Source organism: Tiliqua scincoides, chromosome 1 (genome assembly GCF_035046505.1).
Source record: "Tiliqua scincoides isolate rTilSci1 chromosome 1, rTilSci1.hap2, whole genome shotgun sequence".
NCBI classification, from domain to species: Eukaryota; Metazoa; Chordata; class Lepidosauria; order Squamata; family Scincidae; genus Tiliqua; species Tiliqua scincoides.
The window spans coordinates 208116206-208130854 of record NC_089821.1 but is presented as its reverse complement, the minus strand read 5'-3'; the positions used below and the strand labels follow the sequence as shown (position 1 = coordinate 208130854).

The window sequence follows — 14649 nt, the reverse complement described above, 5'->3', positions numbered from 1 at the left end:
TGGAAGAAAAAATGCATTAAATATGAACTCTGGTATAAGAGGAATTGTTCATATGGGTCAAGATCTTAAATTTTTATGCTGGCCTTTGGTATGTAGGATCAGATTCAACATATCTTGGTTGGAGACCACAAAACAGTAAATCACAGAAAGGTTATCTCAACTAATCAGATCCCAATCATTTCATCTAATTCTGACACATAACTGTTCATCTTGTCCTAAAATTTCTAATGTTTCTTTTCTTCATGCCCATTGGAACTTCCCTCGTCTGGAAACTAGCCAAACTCTTGGCCCGAGAATTTGTGAAAGTGTAACAGAACATCTTTATTTGGGTCAATATTTTTTGGCATGGACTAATCAATCTGAAGGGTGGGTATTTTGAGCATTTGTCACACATTTACCTGAATTCAGCCTACACAGATCAGTGTGCATCTCTGCGCCAGCCCATCTGACTCTAGAGGAGTCAGTCAATGTTGAATTAATTTAAGTATTTCAAACACAATGGGCAAGGAATTTAAATAATTACAGCGCAATCCTATCTTGTGCTGGAACAGGCGGGCCAGGAGGCCTGTGCTTGCAGCCATTCCATGCTGCTCAGGAATGGGAACTAGGATCCGGCATAACTGCTGGGTCCCAGCCCCACCTCCCGCTCCCCACCCACCCCTGGGACTGCCCTCCCCTGCCCTGGAACACCTCCCTCCCGTCTCCTCCCTGTCTTCCCCAGAGCCTTGTGTCAACTTAGCTTGGCTGACCGAAGGTTCCCCAGCAGCGTCAGCATGGAGGCTGGATTCAGCCTTCACGGATCAGTGCGCGTCCCTGTGCCAGCCCATCTGACTCTAGAGGAGGTGCAAATGTGCTTTATGGCACATTTACGACCCTCTGAGCCGGCATACTTGTGCAGGCCTAAATGAAGTCAGGATTGTGCTCTTAAATAAATAATAAAAAATAATTATTAATGCACTTTAGATAGGGCAACACACCTGAAATCAGGAACTAGCTTTCTGTATCCAGGCGAGTGTAACTTGATGTCTTCACTTTGCTCCAATTCTTGAACTATATTAGTATGCATATCAACAATTTTGATAACCATTTGTAAATCTGAAAAAGTCTGTTGTCTAGTGTATATAGTCTCATTTTCCAGATATCCTGGGGACATCAAAAATGTTTCTATATAGCAGAGAAAGGGGATCAGCTGTTTACTTCAGGAGAAAGGGCGTCATCTACTTAAATTTATATGAGAGTATATGGAAGACTTCCACATTCAAAGAAAGATTTGTGCAACACTATCCCCCGTCTTTTTTGTAATGTATTGCATAGTATAACATACTCAGTGATGTGATGTCATCAGACTTCATGGACACACCCATATCATCGGCAACCCCTGTTGGGCAGTGAGAAATGCGCAGCCTGATGACATCATATCATGGGGTGTTACTACATGCTATATTGGAACAGAGGAGAACTTGATATGGGATGCTGTTTTTAATGTGTAGTATCTCCCTTAGTCATGACTGATTTAAGTCCAATTAATTTCAGCAGAGTTTGAGCATAACTAAATTTCTCTGGATTGGGACCAAAAAAATCAGGCAACCAATAAATCTGGATAATAGAGGAGCAGAATTCTCTCTCAATTTACAATCCTCATTAGATTGTACTTTGCATAGTGCAATCCTCATTTGACTGCACTCAGTATTGATTACATACACTAATTTTCAGGTCAGAAATTTATGAAACCACAGAAAGCTCAGAAACGAGGGTTCTTTTGTTTCTTCAGAAAGTTCAGAGATTTTGAAGACCACTTGGTCCTCATAGAAATCTCTAGTTTTTCCATTTCCCTGTGACAAAGTGATTATTTCAATTGAAAAAGGTACCATTTGTACATAGTAATAAAGACTATCCTCACAGTTTTGGATTTCTGAAGTTGGCTGAAATTTTCAGCGTGAAAGGTCTTGAGTGGCAGAGGATGGGAATGAGAAAATCTTTAGCCAGCGGTTCAGCTCAAAAATTGACTGTGGACCAAGAGGCAAAAACAGAGAGGAGGATGCTTTCGCACCACAGATGAGATGTGTCATTTAGCAATGTATTAATGACAGCAGTCTCTTTGTTCGTTCCTATAGCTGTCAGCGAAGATACAGCAAAGGAAATGGAGAAGCTGCAGTTATGCATTTGTAATACACAAAGTCCTTGTTTTTCCCACCAGGCATTGCAGAATAGCAATTGTCCATTCACAGCACATAGCAGATAGTCTGCATTTCAGAGCTAATATTTTGCCATTCCTAAGCTGGTACTTATGAATCAAGTGCAGTTCATTATTTCTCCCCCACTTAACCCTTACAAGTGCATGGTCAGGGCAACTTGTCCTATGCCTCTGGATTTGTCATCAGTTTATAAAGATGAAATGACTTTAGACTCAAAGGTAAGGTTCTTTTGCCTCCCTTTTGTAAGGGAAGCTCTGTGTTTTTCTCCAAACAGCTTGGTCAAGTTCCCTGAGCTTTTAAGTCTTGCAATATATTGATCAGACAATCCCCCTCTCTGCCCCCTCTTGCATATAGAGGGAATGAAGCTCTTGGGGCAGGATTTTACATCTGCATCTTTCCAAGTGAGTCACTTCTCCAGATGCATCTTGCAACTCCTGCAAACAATGTGAGTCCTGTTTGGAACCAGTGCTCCCGTTTCCTGCAGCAGCACACGCAGATCCCTTGAATGCTGCAACAGTCACTCAAGTGAGAGACTACAGGCTGCTGCTGAGGACAGGCTGGACAGACAGACTCCGGTCTGAATCAAGTTTCCACTACCTTTTCTTCAGCTGGTTGGGCAAAGCTCTCAGCAAAGAAAATGAAACATTAACAAACCCGTTTTCCCTTCAGTGAAGTTAAAGAAATATCTGAGCATTTGCTACTTGGAAATCTCAACCTGCGACAGAATCCAGACAAAAACGATACTCCGCAAAACACATCTCACTGAGAAATTGTTTTGACAGAAATCACCATCCACATGCCTCCCCTAGAACCAGTCCAAAAATCCCCTGCCCCTCAAGCTCCTCATTATATATGGTCTCACACATTGTCACTATCAGAGCTCTACTAAAACTACTGAAATGCTCAAGAACTGAAGACAGCTTACAGGGTGGAAATTTCTGTCACTCTCCTCATGGTCATGAAGTGTCACTGTACCAGAGCCCCTCATTTATCTTTTGCACTTAGCGCTATTAAAATTCATGCAATTTCCTGGTTAGAATTGCTCAGGAGAACAACATCAGTGAAAATGGAAGTAGCCACATGAGAAAAACAAAAAAATCCTTTTCTGTATTAACAGTCCTGAGTATTTTCTTCTGAATACAAATATTCCTTCCCTCATTAACTTTGGCAAATGCAGTTTCCCCCTTTAAAAATCATCATCAGGGTGCCTCTGAGGGTTTGCTATACATACCTCAACCATTAAACAAGACATTTAACCATAGTGGCAGTTCTGTGACCTTTGAATGGCGTGAAATCTGTAAGCGGTGCAGCTTGTTCATGAAGACTTGTACTGCAGGATCCAGCAACTGCATCCAGGATTAGGCAAATAATTAAGTGAGACTCGCAAGGGGAGAGAGAAAGGTGCGCATGCACATGTAAAAGGGTGGGAGGGGGAAAAAATGCCCAAGAAGATAACAGGAAGAAGACGAAGAAGAAGCAGCGAGCGAGTGAGACAGACTCTCTCTCAGGAGAGGAGACTGCACTTTTCTGGCAGGCAAGTGCTGGGATAGAGCTGAGCCGTGCTTGCTGCAGTCTCTGACTGGCTGAGTGTTAAGCAGTAAGTAGAAGGCCGTGCCTGGCTGGGAGGTGCTGTCAACTGCCACAGGCACAGCAGAGCAGGCCAATCAGCTTGAGCACTGCGAGCTCGCTGGAGTGGAGCCTTTTCTGTTTATGTTTCCTCGTTGCAAGAGTGACGTCAAAGGGGTTTAGTTTTTCCTCTGCATGTGCTATTAATTTTAAAGGACTACTACGGGAAGAATGTGGCAGTGATTTCAGCAAGCTACCACCCTACTCAAAAGAAACCAGGGCTGTAATTTTTTTTTTGTTTTCTTAATCAGATCTGGATCTCACTTGGAAATGTTTTTTTGTAGTCAGAGGCTGCTGGAATGATCAGACACATGCCTGCAAAATGAAATGATCAAGGGTCTGTGTATAGGGATGTGTCAAATCAGGGTGTAAAACGGCACGTTGCAGGGGCTTGGTGGAATGAACCTACAATCTGAATTTTATCCTACACAATAAGTGCACAGGAAAAGGAGCATCAATAAGGCAAATCCAGATCTACTCACTTTCCGTGTCCTGTCTGAAATATTATATGTCCTAAGATATTATATGTCCTGCTTCACTTTCAAAATATTATTGGCAAGGGGAGTCATTAAAGAACTCTCTCTTTACCTTTTACTAGGACCCCCACATGCTCACTGTGGGAAGGCAGCTGGGCCATCAGCACATGTGAGCCATGTGGATGAGTGGGGGGGGGGGAGATCAGCTTAGTGTGGAGCTCTCTTCACATCTGGAATACAGGGGCTTAAAGTGCTGAAACAGCACACCTGATCCTTGAAACCAAAATAGTGCTCTTTAACCTAAAATCGAGCCTTATTTAGTTCACTGTCATGACTACTATCGCTGCATCATGGTTGCAATTCATGCATCCTCCTTTCTCATCATAATGGATTGTCCAGAAATGCTACAAATATGGTACTAGCACTACACATTCCTCTAACGGTATAATTGCTGGAATTTGCAGATACTAGACTAAACTTGCACTAAAAAGTCAAGATGGCACACACACTGTTGCCATCAGAATTATTAAAGAGCAGAAAGCATCCGGTCCATCATCGTATCACAGATTCTTTTCCAGCTTGAGTGCAAGAATTTTTGGCAAGAACCTTGAAAAATGACAATTCAGTTTGTAACTGAACTCTGCCAAGGATGGTCCCAATCTGCTAAAGGAGGAAGGTGGTCACCCTGCTGCAGTGACCAGAACTGCAGACGCCTGTGGCCTCTGGGAACCAAGTGCCTCTGGGAACTAAGTGCCAGGTAAGGCACAAGAGTTTAGCATCTGGGCGAGGAGAAGGCAAGGAGACCTCTGAGTTTTGGAGAAGGAGAGGAGGAGGAGGAGGAGGAGGAGGAGGTAAGTGTACTCATTCTAACGCTTTGTCTTTCTAACTCCCTGTCTTCTAACCTTAATCTTACCTTTAAAGCAACCTTAAATCAAAATTGAAAGTTAGCACCTAAGGGAGGTACATAGGGCTACTCGTGAGCAGGAGCAGAGTCCTACTCGTGAGTAAGAGCAGAGTCCTACTCGTGAGTAAGAGCCCAAGGGTCAGGCATTTAAATCAAAGTTGAAAGTTAGCTGCACCTAAGGTAGCACTTAATCGAAGGAAGGGAGGAGGATAAAGTGGAAAGCAGGTTTTTCTACTTGTTTAAATTAAACCTATACTTAACCCAGGTTAAACCTAATCTAAGTTAGAACATAACCTAAACAGGTCAGTAAATTGGGACACAGGATCTAGAGAGCAATAAATAATTAAACAAACCCAAATAAAAACTAGCTTGAGGTTACAAAAACAGTCCAGCCTAAGAGAACAGAACTAGGAGGGAAAGGACCTAGGAAGGGCCAATTCCCAACCCACTAAGAGCCCCATTAGGCTAATCCAAGCAGTCCATTCAGGAGCCTGCAGAGTAGGTCACGCCCATCAGCAGCCATTTGCCTTCCTGAGCTTTAGTAAACTCACCTGGGAAGGCCAGCCCCCTTTCAATCAGGAAGGAAGGAGGGGGGAGGAGCCAGCCAGGAGTATAAAGCTAGGCGGGCCATCGCGTGAGGCTCTCTGCAGACGCCTGTGGCCTCTGGGAACCAAGTGCCTCTGGGAACTAAGTGCCAGGTAAGGCACAAGAGTTTAGCATCTGGGCGAGTTCAGCAGCAGGGCGAGGAGGCCAGGGCCCCAGACACTGCCCTTCCTCTTCCCTTGAGAAGAGGGCTGCTATCCAGTGTACGGTTTTTAAAAGAACCCCTAAATAAAACAACAAAACAACAACAAAAAAGCTATGCAGTCAGACAGCCAGCAGCAGGGTGGGGGCTATCCAGTGTTCTGCATCGAGTGCCACATGTATGATTATATGCCTCTGGGGCATAAGTCATGGGTGTGTCCTCGGTGCAAGGAGCTCCAGGCTCTCAGGGAACGCGTCCGCTCCCTTGAAGCCTTGGTGGCCGACCTGGAGAAGCGCAGGCAGCCAGAGGAGGACCGTGGGGAGACTTCCGGGGACGATCAGGCTTCGTCCCAACCTCAGGCGTGCAGCTCCTCGGCTGCCCGGGTGGGAAGTCTCGGGACTGGAGGACGTCATCCTGGAGAGGAGGGAAACAATCCCCTAGGGGGGATCCCTTCTCCAGGGGATGGGCCCGTATCCGAGCGCACTCGGGATACTCCTCGGCGGGAGGGGGGTCGGGGGCTTCTTGTAGTGGGGGATTCGATTATTAGAAACATAGAGAGGGGGGTTTGCGACGGATGTGAGGACCGCATGGTGACTTGCCTGCCTGGTGCGAAGGTTGCGGACATCACTTCTCGTCTAGACAGGCTGGTAGACAGTGCTGGGGGAGAGGTAGCGGCTGTGGTGCATGTCGGCACCAACGACGTGGGTAAGTGTAGCTGGGAGGTCCTGGAGGCCAAATTTAGGCTTTTAGGCAGGAAGCTGAAAGCCAGGACCTCAAAGGTAGCGTTCTCTGAAGTGCTACCTGTTCCACGCGCAGGGCCAGCTAGGCAGGCGGAGATCAGGGGTCTCAATGCGTGGATGAGACGGTGGTGTAGGGAGGAGGGGTTTAGATTCGTTAGGCACTGGGGAACGTTTTGGGACAAGCGGGGCCTGTACAAGAGGGACGGGCTCCATTTGAACCAGAATGGAACCAGACTGCTGGCGCATAACATTAAAAAGGTGGCAGAGCAGCTTTTAAACTGATCCCTAGGGGAAGGCCGACAGGAGCCGAGGGGCATCCGGTTCGGGACTCCTCATCCCTATGGGATGAGGATGGGGAGGTTAGAGAACAACAAGACAAAGGCAGGGTAGGAGAAGAAATTGGGAAAGGTAGGGTGAAGGGATGTGATAGACGGTTTGGCACAATGAGAGGATGCGGGGACAAAGGAGCAAATAAGCAGCCCATCCTGGGGCATTCCGTGTATAAATGCTTTTATGCGAATGCCCGAAGTCTACGAGCAAAGGTGGGAGAACTGGAATGTCTGGTGACAAGGGAAAATATTGACATAGTGGGCATAACGGAAACCTGGTGGAATGCGGAGAATCAGTGGGATACCGCAATCCCGGGCTATAAACTCTACAGGAGGGACAGGCAGGGGCGTGTTGGAGGTGGGGTGGCCCTTTATGTTAAGGAAGGGATAGAATCCAGCAAAGTAGAGATTGAAGGTGGGTCCGACTCCACCGTAGAATCTCTGTGGGTTAAATTACCAGGCTTGTGCAGCAATGTAATACTGGGGGCGTGCTATCGTCCTCCAGACCAGAAATCTGATGGGGACCTTGAAATGAGGAAACAGATCAGGGAGGTGACAAGGAAGGACAGGGTTGTAATCATGGGGGACTTCAATTATCCTCATATTGACTGGGTCAATTTGTGTTCTGGTCACGATAAGGAAACCGGATTTCTTGACGTGCTAAATGACTGTGGCTTAGATCAGCTAGTCAAGGAGCCCACCAGAGGACAGGTGACTCTGGATTTAATTTTGTGTGGTACGCAGGACCTGGTTAGAGATGTAAACGTTACTGAGCCATTGGGGAACAGTGATCATGCTGCGATCCGTTTTGATGTGCACGTTGGGGGAAGAATACCAGGCAAATCTCTAACAAAAACCCTTGACTTCCGACGGGCGGACTTCCCTCAAATGAGGAGGCTGGTTAGAAGGAGGTTGAAAGGGAGGGTAAAAAGAGTCCAGTCTCTCCAGAGTGCATGGAGGCTGCTTAAAACAACAGTAATAGAGGCCCAGCAGAAGTGTATACCGCAAAGAAAGAAGGGTTCCACTAAATCCAGGAGAGTGCCCGCATGGCTAACCAGCCAAGTTAGAGAGGCTGTGAAGGGCAAGGAAGCTTCCTTCCGTAAATGGAAGTCTTGCCCTAATGAAGAGAATAAAAAGGAACATAAACTGTGGCAAAAGAAATGTAAGAAGGTGATAGGGGAGGCCAAGCGAGACTATGAGGAACGCATGGCCAGCAACATTAAGGGGAATAATAAAAGCTTCTTCAAATATGTTAGAAGCAGGAAACCCGCCAGAGAAGCGGTTGGCCCTCTGGATGGTGAGGGAGGGAAAGGGGAGATAAAAGGAGACTTAGAGATGGCAGAGAAATTAAATGAGTTCTTTGCATCTGTCTTCACGGCAGAAGACCTCGGGCAGATACCGCTGCCCGAACGGCCCCTCCTAACCGAGGAGTTAAGTCAGATAGAGGTTAAAAGAGAAGATGTTTCAGACCTCATTGATAAATTAAAGATCAATAAGTCACCAGGCCCTGATGGCATACACCCAAGGGTTATTAAGGAATTGAAGAATGAAGTTGCAGATCTCTTGACTAAGGTATGCAACTTGTCCCTCAAAACAGCCATGGTACCAGAAGATTGGAGGATAGCAAATGTCACGCCTATTTTTAAAAAGGGAAAGAGGGGGGACCCGGGAAACTATAGGCCGGTCAGCCTAACATCCATACCGGGTAAGATGGTGGAATGCCTCATCAAAGATAGGATCTCAAAACACATAGACGAACAGGCCTTGCTGAGGGAGAGTCAGCATGGCTTCTGTAAGGGTAAGTCTTGCCTCACAAACCTTATAGAATTCTTTGAAAAGGTCAACAGGCATGTGGATGCGGGAGAACCCGTGGACATTATATATCTGGACTTTCAGAAGGCATTTGACACGGTCCCTCACCAAAGGCTACTGAAAAAACTCCACAGTCAGGGAATTAGAGGACAGGTCCTCTCGTGGATTGAGAACTGGTTGGAGGCCAGGAAGCAGCGAGTGGGTGTCAATGGGCAATTTTCACAATGGAGAGAGGTGAAAAGCGGTGTGCCCCAAGGATCTGTCCTGGGACCGGTGCTTTTCAACCTCTTCATAAATGACCTGGAGACAGGGTTGAGCAGTGAAGTGGCTAAGTTTGCAGACGACACCAAACTTTTCCGAGTGGTAAAGACCAGAAGTGATTGTGAGGAGCTCCAGAAGGATCTCTCCAGACTGGCAGAATGGGCAGCAAAATGGCAGATGCGCTTCAATGTCAGTAAGTGTAAAGTCATGCACATTGGGGCAAAAAATCAAAACTTTCGATATAGGCTGATGGGTTCTGAGCTGTCTGTGACAGATCAGGAGAGAGATCTTGGGGTGGTGGTGGACAGGTCGATGAAAGTGTCGACCCAATGTGCGGCGGCAGTGAAGAAGGCCAATTCTATGCTTGGGATCATTAGGAAGGGTATTGAGAACAAAACGGCTAGTATTATAATGCCGTTGTACAAATCGATGGTAAGGCCACACCTGGAGTATTGTGTCCAGTTCTGGTCGCCGCATCTCAAAAAAGACATAGTGGAAATGGAAAAGGTGCAAAAGAGAGCGACTAAGATGATTACGGGGCTGGGGCACCTTCCTTATGAGGAAAGGCTACGGCGTTTGGGCCTCTTCAGCCTAGAAAAGAGACGCTTGAGGGGGGACATGATTGAGACATACAAAATTATGCAGGGGATGGACAGAGTGGATAGGGAGATGCTCTTTACACTCTCACATAATACCAGAACCAGGGGACATCCACTAAAATTGAGTGTTGGGCGGGTTAGGACAGACAAAAGAAAATATTTCTTTACTCAGCGTGTGGTCGGTCTGTGGAACTCCTTGCCACAGGATGTGGTGCTGGCGTCTAGCCTAGACGCCTTTAAAAGGGGATTGGACGAGTTTCTGGAGGAAAAATCCATTATGGGGTACAAGCCATGATGTGTATGCGCAACCTCCTGATTTTAGGAATGGGTTAAGTCAGAATGCCAGATGTAGGGGAGAGCACCAGGACGAGGTCTCTTGTTATCTGGTGTGCTCCCTGGGGCATTTGGTGGGCCGCTGTGAGATACAGGAAGCTGGACTAGATGGGCCTATGGCCTGATCCAGTGGGGCTGTTCTTATGTTCTTATGTTCTTATGTAACTGGGAAACCAGGCAAGAAAGCACATGGAAATCGGAAATGCTATCATATTCAGGGTAGCCAATGCACTTGCACTGGGGATCCAAGGTGTTGGTGAGAAATGTAGTATTGGCCAAAAAATAAAATTCATGACAGCGAAATTCAAAATACACTTCGCTGCACGGAATGCGTGAACTGGGCACTACATTGGACAAAAGGAAATCAATGCCATAGGATGCAAAATCTTTATCGCTGCAGTGTCCAAACTATGCCTCACTGGGACACTAACCATCCACCCACCAAAGATGACTTCTAGACATGCTGGATACGATCCTGCAGACTGAGGGCACAATCCAAACCTGCGCTGGAGCAGGCAAGCCAGGAGGCTTGTGCTGCATCCAACGCAGGTTCGTTGGCTGCAGCAGCTCCGCCAGGGGCAAGAGGAAGCTCTTCCCCTTACTCTTGGGTAAGGACTGCTCAACCCAATGCATCTCTTCGGACTTGCACCACCTCTGGAGGTGGCGTAGGTCCAACGAGAGCAGAGCGGCTTGAAGCTGTTCCATTCTCCACGGGGATGGGGGATGGGATCCTGCATAACTGTCGGGTACCAGCCCCGCCCCCGGCTCCCCGTGCGCCTGCCCCTGGGGGCCCCCATTGCCTCCACTCCCCTGCCCAGAAATGCCCCCTCCCACCTCCTCCACGCCCACCGTTGCCGCTTGCGTTGGCGCGGGTGCACTGACACAAGCTGCAACGAAGAAGCTGCCGCGGAGATTTCTGCTGCCCAACGTGCTTCCTCCCATGGAGGTGCAAATGTGCTTTATGGCATGTTTGCGACCCTCCCAGGGGACTTATGCCAGCCTATGTGCTGGTTAGGATTGCGCCCCGAGTTGATAATTTTGGTGGAAGATTTTAATGCCCACACTGGTGCAGATAGGACTGGTTGGGAAGAAACACTGGGCAGATTTGGTCATGATTGAGATGACAATGACAACAGACTTTGCCTGCTGTCCTTTGCCTCAATGAACAACCTGATAGTAGGTAACAGCCACTCCAGCACCTTTGCAAACTCCAGTGTACATGGCTCAATCCATCTAGCAAAGACTCAGCCAGCCGCGGACCTCCGCAGCCCCGTGCCCAGGGCAAAGCACTGCGATGGCGCCCCCCCGCAGGCTACGCCGCCACCCTGTGCAGAAATCCGCCCTCACTACTCACAAGAGACTCACAGAACCTTGCGCAACCTCCTCCCATGCCAGGGAAACTACTGTGAGGTTCCCTGGCACTATAAACTGTGCTTCTGGTGAACTTGAAGCACAGTTTTTGCCCCCATCGGGAACCTCAGAGAGGCTTCTGCAGGGTCCCAGCAGCCAGCGCCTGGGGCATTTGCCCGAGGTCAATGGCATGCACGCAACTGGACTCAACTGTCCTAGATAACATTCTGATCAACTCCTGATTCCGATTGTCGCTCAAACATGTATATACAATAAGGGGGCCTGACTGTGGATTCAATCACTGATTGTGGATTCATTCATGCTAAGGTATAGCTGCAACTATAATGGGCAAAATGCAAGGCACCCCCACCAGTCAAACTGAACTAGGCATGTCTGAGGAATCTGGCACTCAGACAAGAATTCCAAATCACCCTATCCAACAAATCCATAACTCTCAAACCATTGGATGATGTTGATACAGAAGAAAAGCACCTATCGGAGTCCATCCTCGAATGCACTGCCCCTCTGTGTCCACCCATCCATCATAGGACACAGACCTGGATTTCAGATGAGTGCCTGAATCTGGTGGACAAACAGAAACGAGTCAAACATGCCAACTTCAAACAATACCGAAAACTAAACAAAGAGGTCAGACAGAAGATGAAGGTGGAACAAGAAGCGTACTGGAATAGTGTTGCAACCAACCCGGAAGAAGGAGCATCCAGGCATGAGTTTCAGACTCTATATCAGACCCTCAGCAGACTAAATGGTAATGTCAACTGACAATATCAAGAAAGTGGATGGCACCTTCGTGAGTTCCCCTAGTGAACGCCTGTAGTGGTGGAAAGAATTCTTCCAACAACTATATAACCACACCACACCCCAGGGACCACCACCAGAGTCACCACCCATTGACCCACCTAAGAATCCATTCCTTGATGGTGAGCCAATGATTGATGAAGTGAAGAGCACTATCAGATCATTGAAGAATGGAAAGGCTCCCAGAGTGGACCAAGTTCACTGTCAAAATGATCAAAGCTGGGGGAGATATCTTGCTAGAACAGCTCCACATCCTTGTAACATGCACCTGGTGCTCAGAACACATCCCACTAGCATGGAAAAAAGCCATCATCATGCCAATCTTGAAGAAAAGCAATAGTCAATAATGCAAGAACTACTGCAGCATTAGCCTACTTTCAATCATTGGCAAGTTGTTTATGAAGATCAAGGCTACAGAAACATCGTGAATAGACCAGCTGGGAAGAACAAGCAGGATTGAGGCCACATCGGGACTGCCCAGATCAAATATTCACCATTCGCCAATTGGTGGAGGAAAGGATCAGGTATGGAAAGTGAACCGTCATCTTCTTGACTTCAAATCCGCATTTGACTGTGTTCACTAGCCTGCCCTATAGAGGGTGTTGGAGAATATGTGCCACTGAAGATCATACAACTTCTCCAAGTCTCGTTCAATGGCTCATCTAGCAGCATGCAGATCTGAAATAAACCATCCAACAAACTTCCCATCCAAACTGGAGTCCGCCAGGGAGATGTTGCTACTCCCCTGCTTTTCAATATTGTGATTGATGCCATTAGGAGGAAAGCATTTGAGGTACAACTACACAACTTCCTGACCAACATGATGTTCATGGACTACAGTGCCGTATTTGCTGATGCAAATGCAACTGAAATTCTTTACCACACTGCCCACATTACCCAAGTCTAAGAATCAATGTGGATAAGATCAAAAGTATGATCACAAATGGATCTGTGGTCACATCACAACATTCACCTTGATGGAGCAGATTTAACAATTCAAATACGTAGGATCACTGGTACAGGATTAAAAAGTTGCATCTATCACTGAAGTCCACAGCAGGATTGACCAGGCAACAGTAGCATTTGCCTCACTCAAATGATGCCTCTGGGAAAAGATCAATACCTCCATCAAGACAAAAATTTGCCTCTTCAGAACACTGTTCTTGCCAATTCTCTTATATGGATAGGAAACATGAAGTCTGCTCAAATCAGTCATGAACAAGCTCGAGGTCTACCAAGGTCCTCAAGGTCTTCTTGTGATCTTATGTTTAGAGGATTGTGACAGTATTGGGGGAGGTGCAGTGATCTGCAATCGAGCTGCTGGCTCTGTGCTGAGATGCCATATGGAGGAAGGAAAAAAAGCATGAAGTGTAAAGTTTAAGCTTGAAATTTAAGATAAGCAAGTGTTAATATTGTCCCTGGCTCTGATTGACTGATTTGGCTAAAAGCCCTGGATATATGGCTTTTAACGAGAGACTTTTTAAGGAGGTTGAAAGTGCTCTTTTTCTCTGTCGTGGAATAAATTGGTGGTGGATTATAATTACAACTATAACTTGGGTGTGAACTAAAATCCAGAATTATTCTTGGACATAATTGGATATAAATACAATTCTTATTAGATTTGAAAGAGCTTTGTTTTCTCTGCACCAGAGACGGCGAGACTGTTTTCTTGTGTTTCGTTTCTGTCTCCGTTAACCGCACTGGACTGTTATCTGCAAGAAGTATGTAAGGAATGCGGATGGCAGAGTAGTAAGGACATGGTGGAAGTGAGGAGAATAATATGTTGTGGACATCTAGTGGACTAGAGAGAAATTGCAAAATGGACTCTGTTCCAGAAATGTGGATACAGAAAATCTTGATTAATATGGAGATATTGCTTGTTACGGAGCGACAACAGCTGAGTTGGTCCTTGCAGATTCAAGCCAGTCTGGAGACTCTTTCCCAATAGATAGATGTGTGTAAGGAACAATTGGAAGATGTGAAGAAACAAGCAGAAGATAAACAAGGGAGTGAAAAAGCGGACAAGGAGGAAAATCAACAGGATGATCAACAGAACAAAGAAGAGGCGCTGATGGAGATCAAGAAAGATAAGATGGACAGAGTAACAGGAGTGCACAAATCACAAAATTTGTTGGAACAAGAAGGAGAAAATAAATCCCAGTTAACTGGAAGAATGAACACACCCTATATAAGAAAGTGTGGATCTATCAGATTCTGTTATAGAGATAAATTATGAAAGATATTGCAGGAGAAAAAATGGAAAGTAAGAAAGAAAAAGAACCCTGAGGGGTAATCTGAGGGTTAAAGAAAATTGGAGGATTTATTCAGTTAATAACAATTGCCTAAATTTATTTGAAGAAAAAAAAAGAATATGTATGAAATTGATAAACATGAATTAGACTGTATTAAAAAATATAGCTGGAAATGTAAACGTGTAGAAGAATTGTTTTATATGTGATT

General features: G+C 46.2%; 1 protein-coding gene across 1 annotated transcript in view; it reads right to left on the bottom strand.

Annotated features, from left to right (window-relative positions):
• PDE7B (phosphodiesterase 7B) overlaps positions 1–3746 on the bottom strand; it is a 170601-nt gene extending 166855 nt beyond the window's left edge. The window contains exon 1 of the mRNA XM_066614863.1: positions 3427–3746. Coding sequence (XP_066470960.1) covers positions 3427–3447 — 21 coding nt within the window. The 5' untranslated portion in view covers positions 3448–3746. The remainder of the gene's footprint in view (positions 1–3426) is intronic.
• Between the last annotated feature and the right edge of the window lie 10903 nt (positions 3747–14649).